Source organism: Dreissena polymorpha, chromosome 3 (genome assembly GCF_020536995.1).
Source record: "Dreissena polymorpha isolate Duluth1 chromosome 3, UMN_Dpol_1.0, whole genome shotgun sequence".
Classification (NCBI taxonomy): Eukaryota; Metazoa; Mollusca; class Bivalvia; order Myida; family Dreissenidae; genus Dreissena; species Dreissena polymorpha.
The window spans coordinates 39042218-39061422 of NC_068357.1; the positions used below are offsets into that span (position 1 = coordinate 39042218).

At 32.3% G+C, this 19205-nt stretch overlaps 1 protein-coding gene across 1 annotated transcript; it reads left to right on the plus strand.

Moving 5' to 3' along the window:
- Positions 1 to 4525: 4525 nt before the first annotated feature.
- On the plus strand, positions 4526 to 18699 carry LOC127873767 (G-protein coupled receptor moody-like). Its single transcript, XM_052417739.1, has 2 exons — positions 4526 to 4648; positions 15272 to 18699. Exon 2 carries the CDS (start codon positions 16132 to 16134, stop codon positions 17131 to 17133), a length of 1002 nt encoding a protein of 333 aa, XP_052273699.1. The 5' UTR covers positions 4526 to 4648; positions 15272 to 16131; the 3' UTR covers positions 17134 to 18699.
- Positions 18700 to 19205: the final 506 nt, after the last annotated feature.

Below are 19205 nucleotides of genomic sequence, written 5' to 3' on the forward strand. Positions count from 1 at the left end.
AGGCCTATCCCTACCACATATAGAGCGCGAAGCGCGACACGTATTATTGATTGTAACAATGAGTTGCGATAAAGAAAGCAGCCGCTTATCAGGGAGGAGCTGAGTCCCAGCAACCCGTTTCCCTAGAGTCAAGCACTCCTCGGAGTTTTTTTAAGAACCACATAAACAGCGCGAAGCGCGACACGTATTACTATCCAGGTGGTATGGGCCCTTTAGCATTATCCGACCATTACGTCCATAGTTATCTTCTATAGAAGTTGACAAATTATGAAATCCTTGTTCGAAGTCCAAAATTTTCATCCGATTGTTTCAAAACGTTCACAGGTTTTTTTTATCAATGAGGACCCAACCCAAACTCTATATGAGCAATATCGGACCATAAGTCCAGAATTATTTCTCTTTGAATTTAAAAAAAGTGAAAAACTGCTTGGTGTGTTGATTATGTCAACATTTTTCATCAGATTCTTTCCAAACTTACAAAGTCTTCATATCAATGAGCATTTTTACCTCATTTAAAATGAGAAACATCGGGACAATAAGTCCAGATTTTTTTTCTATTAAATTTGACAAAATAAACAATTTCCACTTGTTTAAAAGATTTCACAAGTTTCGTCTGAATCTGTCTAAACGTGTTAAGTGTTTTTATATCAGTATTACTCGAACCCTATTGAAAATGATGAATATCGGAGCAATAAATCTATAATGATCTTTTACTGAATTTCAAAGTATTGTGAAATGCAGCTTCTTTATACAATTTACAGTTTTCATTCATTTTTTTTAAAACTTTTACAGTGTTTTCATATCAATGAGTACTCAACCCCTATCGTAAATGAGCAACGTAAGAATAAGTTCAGAATCATCTCCCCTTAAAGTTAAGAAAAATATGAAATTACGCTTACAAGATGAAGCAGATTTTTAAAACCTACACAGTTCTGTTCCATTAATGAAAACAACACACGGATACCAGTAAAAAGAAGGAAACCAATGTTAATAAAATGAACTATGAAATATTTGGGGGTTACAACACAAATTCATAGATAATGGTTATTTGGGTGTTATAACACAACATCATAAATAATGGTTATTTGGGGTTATAACACAAAATCATAGATAATGGTTATACCAGTATCTTTTTCTATTTTGCTTAAAATAATCGGCCAATTGAATATATTAATATTTACAGTAGAAAAAAATCTTTCCATGTAACTTCATTGAGTGCCTTGTACACTGAAATTCCCGACGCCCTTTGATGCTTTGCATCAATACTTATCATGTTTCTATTTGTAATGCAACGGGGTATTCGTAACCACTACTACTGCTACTAAAACAAGTATCGCAAGCTGGCTGCTGCTCATTTTGGACTGGATGTTCTTTAAAATAACCCTATTGATTCAATTCATTTTTTCCTTTTTTAGGAAAAGAAGTGCTTTTGAAATGTCATTCTGGAATAAGAACGAGGTAAAGTCATTTGCAAACAAAAAACTGTTGCTTCCAGTACGTCATTGTTGGTTTATAGGTTGCAATTGCTTAATTTGTTTTTATCGATATGTGGTTGATATGTGGTTGTTTTAAATATACTTTATATGGAAGAATTTGAAGAATTGTTTTCTGTCGTGGTAAAACATTGTGTATTTGTTCATTCATGTAATATACAAAACATCTTAACAAACTCTTTCGAGAGTAAAAATGTATACTTTTCTCAATTTCTACATGTACTGAAAAAAAATTATACGACGGTACCGCAAAAAGTTTTTTTGTTCGTACTTTTTTCTCACTGATAAGTAGTTATTTTGCTTAGAAATCAACATTCTAATTTAATGAGACTGTTATTGACCATGATAATAGGAATAACGTCTATTTAATTGGTTTGAGTCGTCTAAATCATTTACAAGGCATAAATTAACCCATTTATGCATAGAGTATATAAAAAAGGCCTTGGCAAACAGCGTAGACCCAGATGATGCGGCGTCTCATCAGGGTCTGCGCTGTTTGCTTAAAGGAATTTCTGTAAGAAATATTCTAAATATAGAAACAAACAAACTAGACATCCCTAATTTTGGAAATAAACAGATCCAATTTAGAAGGATGGGAGAGTCTACTAGGCATACATGGGTTAATATAAACAATGCGCTAGAGGCTTTGACAAAATTTGAAATAACGATCAATTAAATGCCACGACCACAAATGAAAAATGCAGATGTACTTTTAATTTCGTAAACAAGATAAATACAAAGATGTATGCTTCATAAAACGTAAATCTATTGAAAATTTTCATTCTTTGACTGTTCTGGAAATACTTACTTACATGTATAATTGTTCTTCTCTTTTTGAAAAAATCAAGCGCCTATGTTGCGGAAAGCCCGAATCAAGTTTAATTAACGTAACAGGAAATTGTGTATGATATAAATATGTCCGAATTTGATAGTGACTTTTAAGTATGTGCGACTTGTTACTGCACTATTAGCATTAACTGCTATATATTTTCTTTTTTTCTAAATTATTGCGATGATAAGTGAAATGTCATTCAGCCAAAATATATATCAGATTTATTTGAAATAAATAAAAGAAGTCCGCACTGCAAAAATATTGGAAATCATTTCACAAATTATTATTGAGATTCCATAATATAGCATATACTAAAATGTATCATTCAGTGTGTACACATTACTTTGCAAATCTGAAACTACTGTGTTAACAAATATGAAAATACTGTGTAGACAAACCTCAATAAGATATGACAAGCATTTTGAGCAAAAGCACAACTAAATTTGCTCCTTTATACAAACTGTGTTTGTTTTATTATGTCATTAACTCAAACCAATCAAAGAGATCCACAACCTTTTAGTTTATCGGTAATTTAATTCCTAGCTTGAGTCTAAGAAATATTATTGCTAGAAGACATCAATAATTATGAACGTGAAATTATGTGATAAGACAAACTTATGAAATGGTGTATACCGCGTATTCGCTGTACATCCGCATCTCAACTATTTTGTGTTGTTATGTACAAAGGCAAACTATGGTCTTTTTTATAAATACATAAGATGGTACCTGTATTAAGTTATTCCAATAAACAGCATTTCACTACTTTGAATCAAACAAAACTTGTTTTCTTATAACTGAAGTCAAATAAATGCAAAAAAAACCTTACATTTTTTAGAAGTTTTCAGATTATTTTTATATAATACCTACATGAGGACGATGGTAAACTGCGCACTAAAATCCATTCTGTAAATTCATTATGTTCAATTCATATTAATCAAAACAGCCAAATAGAGGCAATAGGCAAAACATGTAGTTTTGATTTGCACTTTTATACATGATAAGTTTAAGTGTAGTTGGGATGCGCACAGTATAAAATGAATAATGTAAATTTAGCATGTAACTATAAAAAACATCAAACTACATATTCATCAAATAATTGGATCTATCCCCATCGTCGTCTTCCTCGTCGTCGCCGTCCTCCTCCTCGTCGTCGTCGGCCTTCTCGTCGTCGTCCACCACCACCTCGTCGTCGTCATCCACCACCTCGTCGTCGTCGTCGTCCATCACCTCCTCCTCCTTATCATAATCATCATCATCATCATCATCATCATCATCATCATCATCATCATCATCATCATCATCATCATCATCATCATCATCATCATCATCGTCACCGTCATCGTCGTCGTCGTCGTCCTCATCATCATGATCATCATCATCATCATGATCATCATCATCATGATCATCATGATCATCATGATCATGATCATCATCATCATCATCATCATCATCATCATCATCATCATCATCATCATCACCGTCACCATCACCGTCACCGTCGTCGTCTTCGTCGTCGTCGTCATCATCATCATCATCTATATATCGGGTTTTATATGTATTTATTTAAAAAGCCGAGTTTTTTTTTCAAATATATATATATATATATATATATATATATATATATATATATATATATATATATATTTATTTATATATGGTGTTTTATGTGTTTATATGCTGAATATTTTTTTCAGAATTATGCATTCACTTTCACTGGTTATTGTTATTCAACCATTATGACAACCAAGATAACAAATGACATGTTTTAAAACAAACTCAAATAAATTTGATATAATTATTGACCTTACATACAATTTTCGTCTGATTTCCGGATAAGAAATCTAAAAACGAATTCATTTCGCAAAAGGCCACACCCACGTCATTAAGGAAAAGCAGGGAGCTAAAGTTACATTTAATATGTAGACTAATATAAATGACAACTGACAAATCCCCACGAATATGATCATTCACACCACCATGTTTACGACACGTAAACTGCGCCCAGTCTTAACCTGACACTCGGTGACGGGGATATATACTTTTGGAAACGCTTCGATGGGTTTAATGATAGCTATATACGACACTCCAAATTTTTTTAACATTATGAAATATCATCAGATAATAATATCCTGATAACAAGTACTTAACTACGAAAGATAAAAGTGGGTTCTTCCTACGCATTAAAATAACTTATGTTGGACGAAGTCAGGAAAACAATACTTCTGAAATGAAGTGATAGTATTTGATAGATATTCGCGGTGTGGATGGTTCAAAAATACACAGTTCGTATGGTACTAATGAAAGGAGGATTTTTACGTAAAACGTAAGTGAGAATTAATTATTTATTACTTTATTTTGTTTAAATTACTCTTTTTCTTATATTTTAGAAATGCTGTGAAAACCACAGTCAAAGCGATATTAAATGTACAACATTTGAAGGTCATTTAAATCTCATGAAATTACTTTGCCTAGATTCGGTACATTTAGTTCGCAACCAATTTAATGTGTTATATTAAATGTGCCACCAGAACGTGGTTTGTACATTGTTCAATACCAAATTATTGCATCGCATATTATTTAAGTGTATGTTGAATGCATGTTTTAACAATAACACCATTTATTCTTTATTCAACCATAGCTAGCCTTCGGTCGTCAGACCGAATATTTTTCAACTCTCATAGAGTTTTCAGGGTTTTCATATATATATATTATATATATTATATATTATATTTTTTCATACGACCAGTTTATATACATTTATCATTTTGTGTTTCGCTTATTTCGTTAAAATGTAAACAAGCGTAGAGAGAAAATTGAGAAAATTAATATGCAAGTAATATTTATTTCAAGAAAGCGTGCATCATTTATTTAAAATATACAAAAAGAGAAATATGAATAAATTGATCAATAATGAATGGAAAATTAACAAGAAATACAAAATCTGGCTTCTACAATCATTAGTTGGAGACGAACAACGGTTAGAAAATTAAAACAGTAATTACATACATGTTATTAAACTTACATTAGACTAAACACATGCACATTCACATATAAAATACTCTTAGTTTTAGTATCATTTTATTCAGCCATACCTAAGGTTTTTACCTTTCGGCGTTGCATAATAATATATTTTTGATAATTCTGCAGCTGAAATTTTGATTTTTTAAACTTTTTTATTTAATAGAATGTAAATAACAACAATCCCATAATGTTAAGCATTAACTGTTTAGTATGTTTTGGGATGACAATCTAAATAATTGTTAATATACGCGATTACAAAAACGTTATTACCGTCTTAACATACATAACCATACATTACAACTTAAAATAATTAAACTATTTATCTATTTGCGTGGCATTAAGCGAAAGAAAGGGTATTTCTTTCCGCTAACTCTCTAACAATTGGCAAGAAGGTCGGCTAAACTTCTTTTCGTTAATCGTTTTTTCATACACAAGTTATGTCCATGTTTGTTTATCTCTGTCGGCAGTAAATGTTCACAGACGGATTTAATGACAATAAGTAAGTATATCTGCGCACAAAAACATAAATCACCGGGAACGCAGAGCGTGCTCCTCATTAATAATTGAGTTTCGGATCGTTGTACTGTAACCAAAGAAGAAGTGATATACAGTAATATCATTACTATTCCACTTTGCGGCAATCTGAAACATGGCGACTGTTGTTGTGAAAACCTATCAGCGTAATGTATTCTGAATACACGTGTGGATCGGATGTCAATATCTTTTACCTGTAAATCAATACGATTAACTCTCACTGTTGTATGCTTTTTTTCTTAATAAGACATTTTTCCAAATAAGTATTAATTTTGTCAAGATTGTTCACGCTTCAGGTACCATTTGCTTTGTATACTCTGTACTCTAAAACAAATATCAAATTAAAAAAAAAACACAAAATTAAACTGTTCACTAAAGACATTCTAATGGGAAATTTAAATGATACAATTTCTTATTCACTTCATACCATATTATAGTAAACCAATTCTTTACTTACGAAACCAATGCAACAACAGCCGTGTACTTGCGTACCTACCCACTCCAACATATTGTAAACGTATGCTGCAGTGCTGCTGCAGTTGTTTTGTTCGGTTTCAGTATGCCTCACAGTCATTTTCTACAACTGTCCAATATATGTTCATGACAACCACTTAAGATGTTTTCTAAAGAACCACTCAAAGTATAATCCCCACGTAATATCTAAAGAGTGTAAAGTCGGCGATTTTGTTTCAAACAGGATGTTACTTTTCTACCAAACGATTTAAGATACACTTATGATAACGGCCCATGGAGACAATGTGCTTTTTTAATTATGGCCATTAACATGGATAACGAATTTGTTATCATGATAATATATAATATAAATATATAAAAAGACGTTATTTGAATCCCACCGCCCCGATTACATACTTTGTTGACATCGATTTTATAAACCCGAAAGCACTTTCGCTCCTTAAAAGTAGACAAACAAAACTGTTCTGGTCGCATTGTGTTGACGCTGTTTAGTTATTTGTTTAATGGCACGATAATGTGCAGCTTGACACATTGAAATATTATGTATTAAATAAGGTCGTAGAAATATATTGGTATGCTGAATATTTGTGTATGTTTTTTATTTGCATTTAATTTACATTTTGTAGGACAACTACATTTATTTTCTGGATATTCCACCATTTATCTTACGGACTAGTTGCAGCTAAACAAACCATGTTTTTATTTCATAAGTTATATGATCTTATATGTCAGTGGATCCCGGTGTTTATTTCTCCGACGTTTTTAAATCAGATCTGTGTTCTTATATGGTTGCATATTGCCTTTCTGTACTACTATTATACTACAACATTTGGAGGTTTAGATTTTCACATAGTCCCTATTATTTTGGTTGCGAGAGTATATTTAAAATTGGTATTTGTTATATAACTTGCTTGCAAATAAATGTAAAAAATAGAACTGGAATAAACCGTACTACAACTTGTTTGATTTGACATAAATCAAAGAACGGTTACGTGAGTGGGAAATTAATTTATTGTATTTTTTATTTACAGAACATTCGATAGGTTATCAATTAAATGCCATTCTGGTAAATGAATATACGCACGTCAATAATTTTAATTAAATGAATCAGGTAAATCCTTTCAGTTGTTAACTGCACACTAATGAATATACATTGTTGTCAGGCGCAGTGTGTATTTCAATTTCCAAGCGAATTTCTGGTATTCCAAAAGAATAATTAATTTGGCAATTATTACTAAAAACCTGGGAGAATACAGATTTGATTTGAATACCAATGACCTTAATGCAATATTGATTAATTGAATATCGTAGTTCGTTTGTTGCAATAAAATACACATAAAATTAAAATTCACCTGTACTAGCAAGCAACTTGAAACATAGTTGGTTCCTTTTGTATGATTGTTTAAATGATTTTTGTTTATGTGAACTGATGTTTGTTTTAAAACGAAAATTCCATGTTTAATATAAGTGCGCGCGTTTACATGTACCCAATTCGAGTTTTGTTATCCTCCGCCAAAGGCAAAGGGCTATAGAATAGGGCTTGTCCGTCCGTCCGTCCGTCCGTTAGACCGTCTCTCAGTTTGTTACTAAACTTTTTAAAGCTATATCTCAGAAACTATATCAGATATCAACATGAAACTTCATAGGTGTATACATATCAATGAGGAGAAGTGCCATGCGAACCATAACCCTACACTTTCTTTAATAAGCGTTATTGCCCTTTGTTAGTTGTGTATGATGCCTATTTTCAGGGCTATACCTCAGATACCATGTGAGACGTTTACATGAAACTTCATGGGTGTATTGATATTAGTTAGGAGAAGTGACATGCTTAAGAACTATAACCATCACTTTCTTAAATAAGAGTCATTGCCCTTTGTTGTTGTTGTATGATGGAACTTTTCGAGGCTCTATCTCAGATACGCTGCCCGATTTCAAATTTAAACTTTATGAGTGTGTAGATAACAATGAAGAGAATTGCAATTCATAAAAACAATTACATAAACTTAATTAACCTTAACTTTGTTTCAAATTTTATTAAGTTCCTTAAACAATAGAGTACAATGCATGAAATATGTGTGGACATTATTATAATATTCAAATAAACACAAAATTCTGATATAATTATTTTTGTTTTTATCAAAAGTTAAACTGTACTTGCGCATACAGAAACAATGTTATCAAAGTGTATATCAAGTACAACAAATATAAAAACATACATATAAACATTTATCTGTAATTGAAATTATTCTGATACAACGTATAACTGTAGCATTGGTTTATATAAGCCATTGTGGACCACCGTCTGGGAACATATTTGGTCTTTATATTCGCAAGACCTCTTTTATACGTCAATCATTTACTCACTTAATGTTACGAGCTACGGATTAAGTATCAACCCATGGCATACAATCTTCTTATTATTGTATGATCTGTTGCAAGTGGGAGAGACATTAAGTGTTATAATTCGACTACATATTGCCCCAGATTCGTTTAACTTATAACATATCACAAGAGCGTGTCTATGTTGTTAATTGCCACGTTGAGAATTTACCAGTAATAAACAGTAGTCAACATCAGACACACGACGAATGTATTTTATTCGAATATTAGAAGTTTTTAATATTTGTTTAGATATACAATATTCTGTCACCAACATTTGGTATTTTGCATTTGGTAGGAAATCACAAAAATGCAAATATAATTTGATGAGGGTAATTGACATTCGCTTGGAGGGATAATTTTGTTTACAGTGAATACAGTGTACATTACAGTGAACGGCCTTTACTTCGCTCAAAATACAATGTACACGATATACAATTATTATTGTGAGTGTTTATCAGTAGTGTGGATTTTTGTATCTATTTCATTTTGGTTGAACACAATATTTATATTACTGGTATATTGTTCAATATGATAAACATTACATGCGTGTGTAATATATTAACTGCCAAGTGAACAAATGTCAGTTCAAACTTCATTCGCTTAATCACAATGCACTTTCAAACTACCATTCGTAAATGTAAATATTGCAAAAAGCATAAAAGTGGAACACAACGCACACTGATTTCGATCGGGCATTTTTTATAGGTATTTAATAGTTTCACAAGAAACACGACATCTCCATGCCCATTAATTATCAGTATTGATAGTTTGTTTATCATGTATATTATGTTATAACAATATACGGTGGTTTACTAACCGATATGCTTTAATAAACACATCGTTTGTAACTAAGGAAGTTAAAATGATTTAATAAAAACACTAACATATTATAAGATTTGTTACTTTGTAACAATCAGTGTATTTATTAAAGACTGTTATGATATTTGATACCGTATATTTCAGCCAGCAATTTCAATTGCTAGCAAGAGTGTCACCAATGATATAGGTCTGAAATAATAAAACTTTGTTTATTTGTTAAGGAATCTTTGAGTATTAGATTGAATTTGTTAAATCGTATAAATTAATTTTCAAATTGTTCACCCTCTGTACTTCTGTATATATTTGTTTTGTAAATATTCATGTTTGTTGACACTTGTTTTCTGCGCATATACATGTTCACATATATCATATATCAATACCAACCACATGTGTTGTTGACGATGTACATTGTGCAAGTCAAATAAAATGTCTGTCTGTCTGTCTGTCTCTCTGTCTGTCTGTCTGTCTGTCTGATATACACTATTTGTGCAACATCAAACACATCGTCGAGTTGGGCTATCATTTTTACACGTTTCATGCCTATTCTTGAAGAATGTAATACACTTTCAGCAATTCCTTCCAGAAAAAACAGTACTAACAATACGGTTCACGGTTTCTTTTCTACCGATATTGTTTGCGAATCGACGTATCAGGGGCGGCTCAAGCATTTTACATTAGGATGCGGTGCTTAACTTTGAAAATTATCAAGCACACTTTTTTGCTATTTATTTTGAATGATGTAATGGCGATGATAATATAGTAGATGTACACTGGCTTTGGCAGAGATAAGAATTTGACAATGATGTGAAAATATTCAAAAGGATTTCATTTTTTTAGTAATCATCATCAGCTATTCGTATCGTTCCGAAACCCATCGATATCTTCTAAATAACTCCGGGAAGCCTGCGGTCAAGCTTTTTGATCTTTTATCTACTCTTAAAGATCCGTAAAGTAGCAACATGGCAGCAGAAATCTCCCAGAAGATGTGTATCGGAAACTAACTGGAACCCATCGCTGGTGATCAAGGGTTTCTTCGGACAACTTTTTGCAAAGCTTGTTTATGCTTTATCCACCATGAGCCTACCATAAATCTTGCACTCGAACGACCGATTTCAGAATGGTTAAAATCACTGTTTCAAATTGTTGCAAAAACGTATAAACCGGTCGTGTTGCTATATTCGTTATCACGGAACATTCAAGCGCTTAGTGGAAAGCAAGTTTTAAGGCCTTTATTCATAAATAATAGTGATTTCTTGAGACTTGATTGAGAATGTGGTCTTGGCAATGACTGAAATATGTTTAAACTGCAAACTAAGGAAAACCAATACATACATGCATTCATACATACACAAATAAATAAACAAATATTAATGTGGATGTATATAGATAAGCATAAACTTTATGTTTACAGCAGACGACAAATGCTCTCCTATTTACCCATCTGGGCCCGCTTTAAGCAATACTAGTTTATGTACCTTTAGTAATGTGTAGGCAACTAAATAGCATAATCTTTACTGCTGACTAAATGTTGTTTTTGTTGAATAAGTCAGCAGTTAATTCCTCTTGTTTTCATGCTCACATATGTAAGGCCAGGTACTTAGTGTGTGGGAGATGAGCGTATCAGGTGCGCCAGCGACGATCCGCTCGTGTGTATGCGTTCGATCATTAGTCTTGTCTAAAGGTCTTGAACTCTGATGTACATAAACATTTTGTTACTTATAACTATAGATATAGGCGACTGAATATTTCTCTTTTATAACTCTAGTAATGGTCTTGCTTGTAAGACCGCTGAATTGTACTACCGTGCTCGGATATTATTTCTAGACAAAGGTATTTTGTGCCATGTATAATTGTGTCATAGGACTTCATGAGTCTGAAATGGAACTTATTTGTCGCTTAATTACATTTAATGTATTAAACATAAGCATAGTTTTTTTTATTAAAACAAGGTTCATTTACAGTTACAGTGGATAATATGTAATTGGATCAAAGTTTTCGGCAATTAATTGCTAATTATATTTTTAATGTTATAAATATCTTGTGTAGCTCATGGTTCGTTAAAAATAAATTGCTACGTTGCATACAAAACTCGTGCAAAACTAATATTTTCAATAATAAACATCCTACATCTTATTAGATTTTGATTTACATCGACAAGTACTAGAACATACCAAATAATGGACCACTTTTATAACCGTAGAAAAATGTTAAAAATCAAATATTGGAATACAATAGTTTAGTACAGAAACGTTTGGCAATCCAATACATTTATAGTTGTGTTTATTTTAAACAATAGTATTTACACTTTGGAAAATACGAAATGCTTGTATAATGATCGGGTTTTTAATTATTTATGTTAAGATTGGCATTTGGCTCGAAATCCGATATCTCCTTTTGAATAATACGTTTGAATTGTAATGTATTTTTACCGTATCGAAAGCTCCCTTATTGTTTGCTCAGAAATTCATGAGGTAGCACAGTGATTTTGAATATTAATGTCTGATTTCGAAACATATTCAAAAAAGATAAATAAAGTCCTTCGGAATATACCACGCACAGTTTTTTCTATATCTAAATATGTTTGAAGTAAAAAGCGAGTGTATCGTATTAAAATGACGTTTTGTGTGGTGTTAACTTGTACTTGTTAGTTAACTGACATGAACAGGTTAGCAAGACTTAGTTTTATATGTTATGAACTTAAACCAACATGTACGCACGTAATATGTATAAATAGCAAACATGGTTAAGTGTTTATTCTCGTCATTATTGACCGTTTGTGTGACCGCATTCCTAACATAATTGTTACTTTGAGCTTCCTGTTATCGGACATTGTCACTTAAAACACAATGGTGGTATTGAACGCTCGATTGTGTTGGCATATTATGCTACTTTAAAGCGGGTATATACGACCTTGTCAAATATTTATTAATTAATAAAAATGTGTAAAAAACTTATTATACATATATTTCAATATAAACTAAAATTAAAGTTAAGAAGAACATGTGTCGAAAAATGCTAAATAAGCCAGATATTTAAGTCTGAAATAAAAAAGGGCTGTACAGCCAAATTTGCCAGCATGTATATTATGCATGTACGATGTGAATCTAAATTTAGTTTAACGGTTCATTTGAAATTCCTGCAGTGATATCGATTCATACGACATACGAACATTTACTAAAAAGACGAATGCATAGGTTATCGTAGGAAAATGTGTACGAATTATCTTCGTCACAATCGGCTCGAGGCGCTAATTTGTATTTGCTGCATTTTATGAAATTCGTCTTAAATGTATAATTTTTCTTGCATATTGTGTGTTATTATAACATAATTGTATTAATATATTACAATTCAACACATGTACAAATCGTATAATCTCGCTTTAAACAAGGAATAGTGATGAAGAGGATCGACCGATGAATTGTTCGTGAAATCTACGCATTTGTATCGAGCCTCTTCTAAACTAAACCAATATTTTATACATAATATATGCAAATATATTATACCTTACATACATTTGTTTCTTCTTTGCGTATATTAACTTCACAGGTCCGTTATTTTGAATAGTGCCCTGTAAAGATGCGCGCGCAATAGTCAGCGGGCGCTATTTTGAATAGTGCCCTGTAAAGATGCGCGCGCATGTAATAGAGCCCGCAAGAATGATTATTTGTAACATTTATGCAAGTTTTAAAACTAAAAGATTTCTGCTTTATATATTAGGGTAAAAGCACGATTCATTATTTGGCAGGTCACAAGCGTGTGTATTTTATTATTAATCACATCTTGAAAAATACAAAAATTAAATGCTATATTTACTATCAATGTTAGAAACATGTTGTCTGTAATAAAAGCAGATATTTTTTTTTATAAAATGTATCCTAATAACTGAAATTCTTTACAACAAAAATGAATTGTGTATAAAGAAGCGATTTTTTCCGAGTCCAATCTTTGCAGAGAGACAACTCGCGCTCAGCAATATTCTTAAAAGTAACGATTCATTTAGCAGGTCACGAGTGTGTGTTTTTTATTATAAATATCATCTTAAAAATAACAAAAATTAAATGCTTTCTTTGGGATCAATGTTTTGCAACATGTTTTCTGTGATATAAGCAGTTACCTCTATATAAGATGTATCTCAATATGTGAAATGCTTTACAATTAAAATGAATTTTGTATAAAGAAGCGAATGTTTTCGTGTCCAACTTTCGCAGGGAGAAAACTCGCGCACTTAATAGTAACTGAAAAATATTTTTGGAATTTATATTGTGTTATTAATTTTTATTTCTATTGACATTTATCTGCACAAAAATGCTCGGTATAATATAAGAAATAGAAAACCTCACTTCAGGCCCAATGGCAGAATAGTGTCCAGCCAGGCAGCCCCAAATAGTATATGGACCTCAGCCTTCGGCTTTTGTCCATATACTATTTTGGGCTGCCTGGCTTGTCACTATTCTGCCATAGGGCCCTCAGTGAGGTTTTCTATTTCTTAAATAATGCATACTATTAAACCAAAGATTCTGTAATTAAAAAATATTTGTGCTTTCATTGAAAAAATACCTTACAGTTTCCAGAAGGAAAATCAAATTCCTATTGATCTTAAATGATACAAATCATTACACTTGGGTATCATTTCATGTACAACTAAATCATATCAATTAGGAGATAGTACTTTAACGCCATCGCATATGCGTCCATGATTTCAAAACACTTGTAAAGAGTGCATAAATTGGGTTCACATTTTATTTAGCTGGTGAGACAAACAGCCCTATTTGCGCTTAAATTCCAGCTTATTTTTATAAATACAATAGAAAAAATTAATTAATTAATACATGTCTATGCTTAAATTGATAAACATTTATTAATTAGTGTTATTTTTTTTCTTAAATACGTTTATAAACGATCGGATATTTTGTTTTAAAATATTGTGTATTTCATTCTGTGGTAGAAGAAACCACACCCATGTTTGCAATATGTTGAAGCAGACACACGTGCCTGTAATGTATTCCAGAACGCCGTATTATAAGATAAATAAAGGTGGATTTAGTGGGACATTTCTTACAAACGTTATGACAATTTATATTTGAGTTTATATGTATTCGAATCAAATTACAATGCGGAACTGGCAAAAAATATGCTTTTCGGGAAAATGATATTCAAATACTTAGCATTTTATATACGTAAATGAAATATATACGAACAATTATTTAATACATTGCATCACGCGAGCATAAAGTTATTTTGTTTTTAAATGCATGTAAAATGTCATCTCCGAATAATCTCTCGTGACTGTTCAGTTTCTCAAACTCGCAGACATACGAAACACTCAGCAGATCCCGTGTTTTATATTCCAGGTGTGATGTGAATTTTGAACGGCTTACATATCTTACAAAGTGCAGATGAGGTGATAGGTTACACATGCTTCTTATGTTAATTTATATATTCATAGTTTATGATTATTCACATCACTTACCAACCGCATGTTAACTGATTCACATGCGCCATATTTATTAATATGTTAATTCATTTAGGGGTGGTTAGATGGCACATTCTGCTGGCTAGGGTGTTAATTAATCAGCTGTTGTCGGTGTTTTAATAAATGGGTTCGCACCTTTTCAATTACTTATATTCACATTATAAGAGGCTTAAACTGAACTATTAATTGAACATAAATATTTCATTCACGTTATGCAGAGACGGCTTTTGTCTGTTACAGATTGTGGCAGACCGAGTACCTTGCCTCGAAATTGCCTAAGACAGGAATCCCCCAAGGACGTGTGTTCAGTATCCCGTAACGCGTGGTCCAGACTTCCTTCGGCGATACTTTTTGAATTCAAAGGAAATGTATTACTGACAAACATAAATATAAACAAAGCAGCATCTGGCACTGGGAACATCACAGACCCTGGATAACTACAAGATAAAAATAGGCATGTGATTAATGCTGACATTGATGTGATCCCTAAAACGATACCTGCAGACAAAAGTAAACGTTAGTAAAAACTTGATACTTGATGTGGATGAAGAAAAGTACCGAAACATAGAGTAACTATACAATTGCTCGAACATTACAAAATAGTTCAGGAATAAAAACAACAATGTTTACAATTATGCCAGTTTGATGCTACTTGCCAAATACCCAGATCTATAATCCTCGCCAATAATGCTCGTAAAGATTCAATAATTTTGGAAAATTCCCAATAATTAAGCATGTTTGAAGGCGAAGGTATCGCAGCTGTTTTGTTATTGCGTTTATTTCGGTAGATTTACGACTCATTGAAATGTTCACATCGTAAAACTGTGGAAAAAGGGCTTCAAACTGAATGACAGATCACTTTCCTGATGAAAACCTGAACATATGGTCGGATGTGTTAGCATCACACTATGCTTGAACATTTGCAATTATACCATGCGAAACAAAACCTTTATTACTCATATTGAAATGTTTGTGTTGTATCGTTATTAACAATTCACAACTGTGCTGTCATAAAGAGAGAAGTGAACTTGCGCAAACTAAGGGGAATATCTTACGTCCCAGAATATTAATTCTGAAATTCAGAGATACCACCAATAAGTATGTCTATTCAGACAAGTAATATGGGGCAACGTGAGTCCATTGTTGTCAACAGCAGTATCGGTTGCAAGGAGTGGTGGTGCGATAAACAGCCTTCGCTGATAGCCATGGAAGCCATCGTCATAATTTTGTGTTTTATCGGATGCTTAGGAAACCTTATAACCGTTTTGACAATCATATTTTCCAGTCTTCGTTACAGTGTAAACTGCATCCTTGTAGGAAGTTTGAGTTTTGCCGGATTTCTATATTGTTCTCTGATCTTATCATTGCAAGCCGTAATATTCCATCGTCATTCGACCAATATTTCTCAAGAATTCTGCTCGGCGGCAGGAGGGATACGTTATACGCTGACCGGTGAAATTATGGTGACGCTAGCAGCCATTGCGTTGTACCGATTTTTAAATGTGGTATATATTAACACGTACCGATACATGTCTGAAACCAGACAGCTCGTAATAACCTTGGTAATATGCTGGTTGTTACCAATGGTGTTCACCATTCCACCGACTTTCCGGATTTGGGGTGCATTCCATTTCCAACCATCAATATTGAGTTGCACGTTTGATAAAAGCGCCGATCAAAGCAACAGGGTAGTCATGGTAACAGCAGGATTTATAGTTCCGTGTCTGTTTATTGTATATTGCTATGTTCGAATTGGATGTAAAGCTTATAAAAGTTTCAAACGTATGAGTCGCTGGGGTAGTACAACACCACAAGCAAGAGCATTACGTCTATCAGCTATGATGCTTTGTATATTTGTAATATTCTTTATAGGAACATTCCCCTATTTTGTTGTTAACGTTATGGACAAAGAGTTTAAATATCCCGTTCACCACATATGGACGACGATGTTTGCCTGGTTGTTGTACTGTTGCAATCCTATCGTTTACACGCTTATGGATACCAACTTTAGAAATGCGTACAGGAGATTTCTGATGGGCGATTGTGAGAAGAATCCCGTACGGAGATCCGGAAGTTCAATGTCAAGGGCAGTTTCCGTCTAGTAGAAACTTGCCATTCAAACATTAAAAGGCAGTTGTTTTCCCATTTGAACATAAATATTTCTTCCAGGTTATCCTTACTACTCTAAAATGACAATCTTATAATGAGTCAAATTTGACAATACCTGTGAATCTACACAAATGGTATGGTCATATGACATTAAAACAACTAATGTTTACGTAGTTGTAAGTAATAATTGTTGTGATAATTACTATTGAAAATGGGGTGATCTTAATTAACACTTATGGTTATGATAGAATTCATTTTATTGTTGTTGTTGTTTTTATTTCAAATTACGAAAAAGCACAAACTTTCGTCGTGAATATTTATAATTATTTCTGCATTAAACAAACATGTTTACTTATACAACGTTTCTCATTGTCGGTAGACTAACAGTATTTGCGTTTGGTAAATGTTATGGTAAGTTTGACATTTCAGTTGTTAAAGACAAATTATACTTTATAAATATGATTTAGTAATTCATTATCCACATATACATCTCAGAGCGTAGTTGATGACAAAACAACAACAACTTGTCAGCAGTTACTTAAGTGTAAGTGTAATTTTTTAGATTATTTTGAATATAATACCTACATGAGGCAGATGGTAAAATGCGCACTAAAATCCATTATGTAAATTTATGATGTACAACGTCATGTATAAATGACAATAATGACTGTAGTTGGTGCATCACCAATAAATAAATTATGAAAACTTAACATGCAACTATAAAAAAATTTCAATCTATATAATCATCAAATAATTGGATAACAATTTTTGTATTACTTTAACGTTTAATAAATGTGAACTTGAAAACTGTATTGTAGATATAATGGTATGTCAAAAGGTACCATTGATCGCTTTCTTTGTCCGTAACTTGTGTAACTTGTAACTTGTGTAAAATTGAAATTTATTATATAAGTAGAACTTTATATAAGCCCACAAAACCTCCTCCTCCTCATTATAATAATAATAATCATCATCATCATCATCATCATCATCATCATCCAGCAGCAGCAGCAGCACCTCAGCGTTTTACCTCTAAACAACTGTTCCCACAAATAGTTTGATTATCTATAACTCTCATTTTACTTAAAACTATTTCATGTTAATAAAATGCCTTTTCAACTTTTGTATTGTGTATTTGAGAATGATGTTCAAGTAAAGGAACATTATTATTATTATTATTATTATTATTATTATTATTATTATTATTATTATTATTATTATTATTATTATGTGTCTGTATAAGTCACCGAAACATTCATTCATGCACAATAAGTGACGACAGTATGACTGGGAAATCGACATAGGTTGTATAGATATGTTTTGACTTTGAACACGAAGATTTCAGTTTCAACGTTATAATATGATACAATTTATAACAGGATATTATAATGTGTTGTTGATAACAAAAGTATTATATTTAGAAGCAACGTAGGTAAGCGTCTTTTTTAGTATAAAAAGGGGCCGTGTTTTATGTACTTCAGTTCAGCCCTTCGTAAGTTAGCTTGTATCTGAACATTGAGACTTATTGCTGAATTTATAAAATTGGAACTTAATTGTTGTGTAGATAATGACATTGTATTGTTCGAAAACTATGTTTAAAAATTTAATACATCACTTAAATATCTAAACAGAATTAAATTGTTATTAAATTTATAAAATACTTTGTCTTGGATTGTATTATTGTGTCGTCGTTCGGAGTTGTTGTGCTTTGGTAACGAGTTACACCACAGTAGCATAGGTTTACATAAGCCGTTGTGCAGCGAAATTTGAGCAGAAATTTGGTCTTCATATTTGTACGACCTCCATAATACGTCAATCATGTACTCACTAAATGTAACGAGATAGGATTTAACATCCACACATGGAATACACTCCTCTTATTATGTTATGATTTGTGGCAAGTGGGAAACCTATTATCGTAAAGTGTTCTTATTGGACAAGATACTGCTCCAAATTTGATTAAGTCATTACATATAACAAGAGCTTCTCTGTGTTAGTAATTGGCATGGCAAGAATATACCAGAAATAAATAGTAGTAAACATCATTATCAAGTTATCATATAAT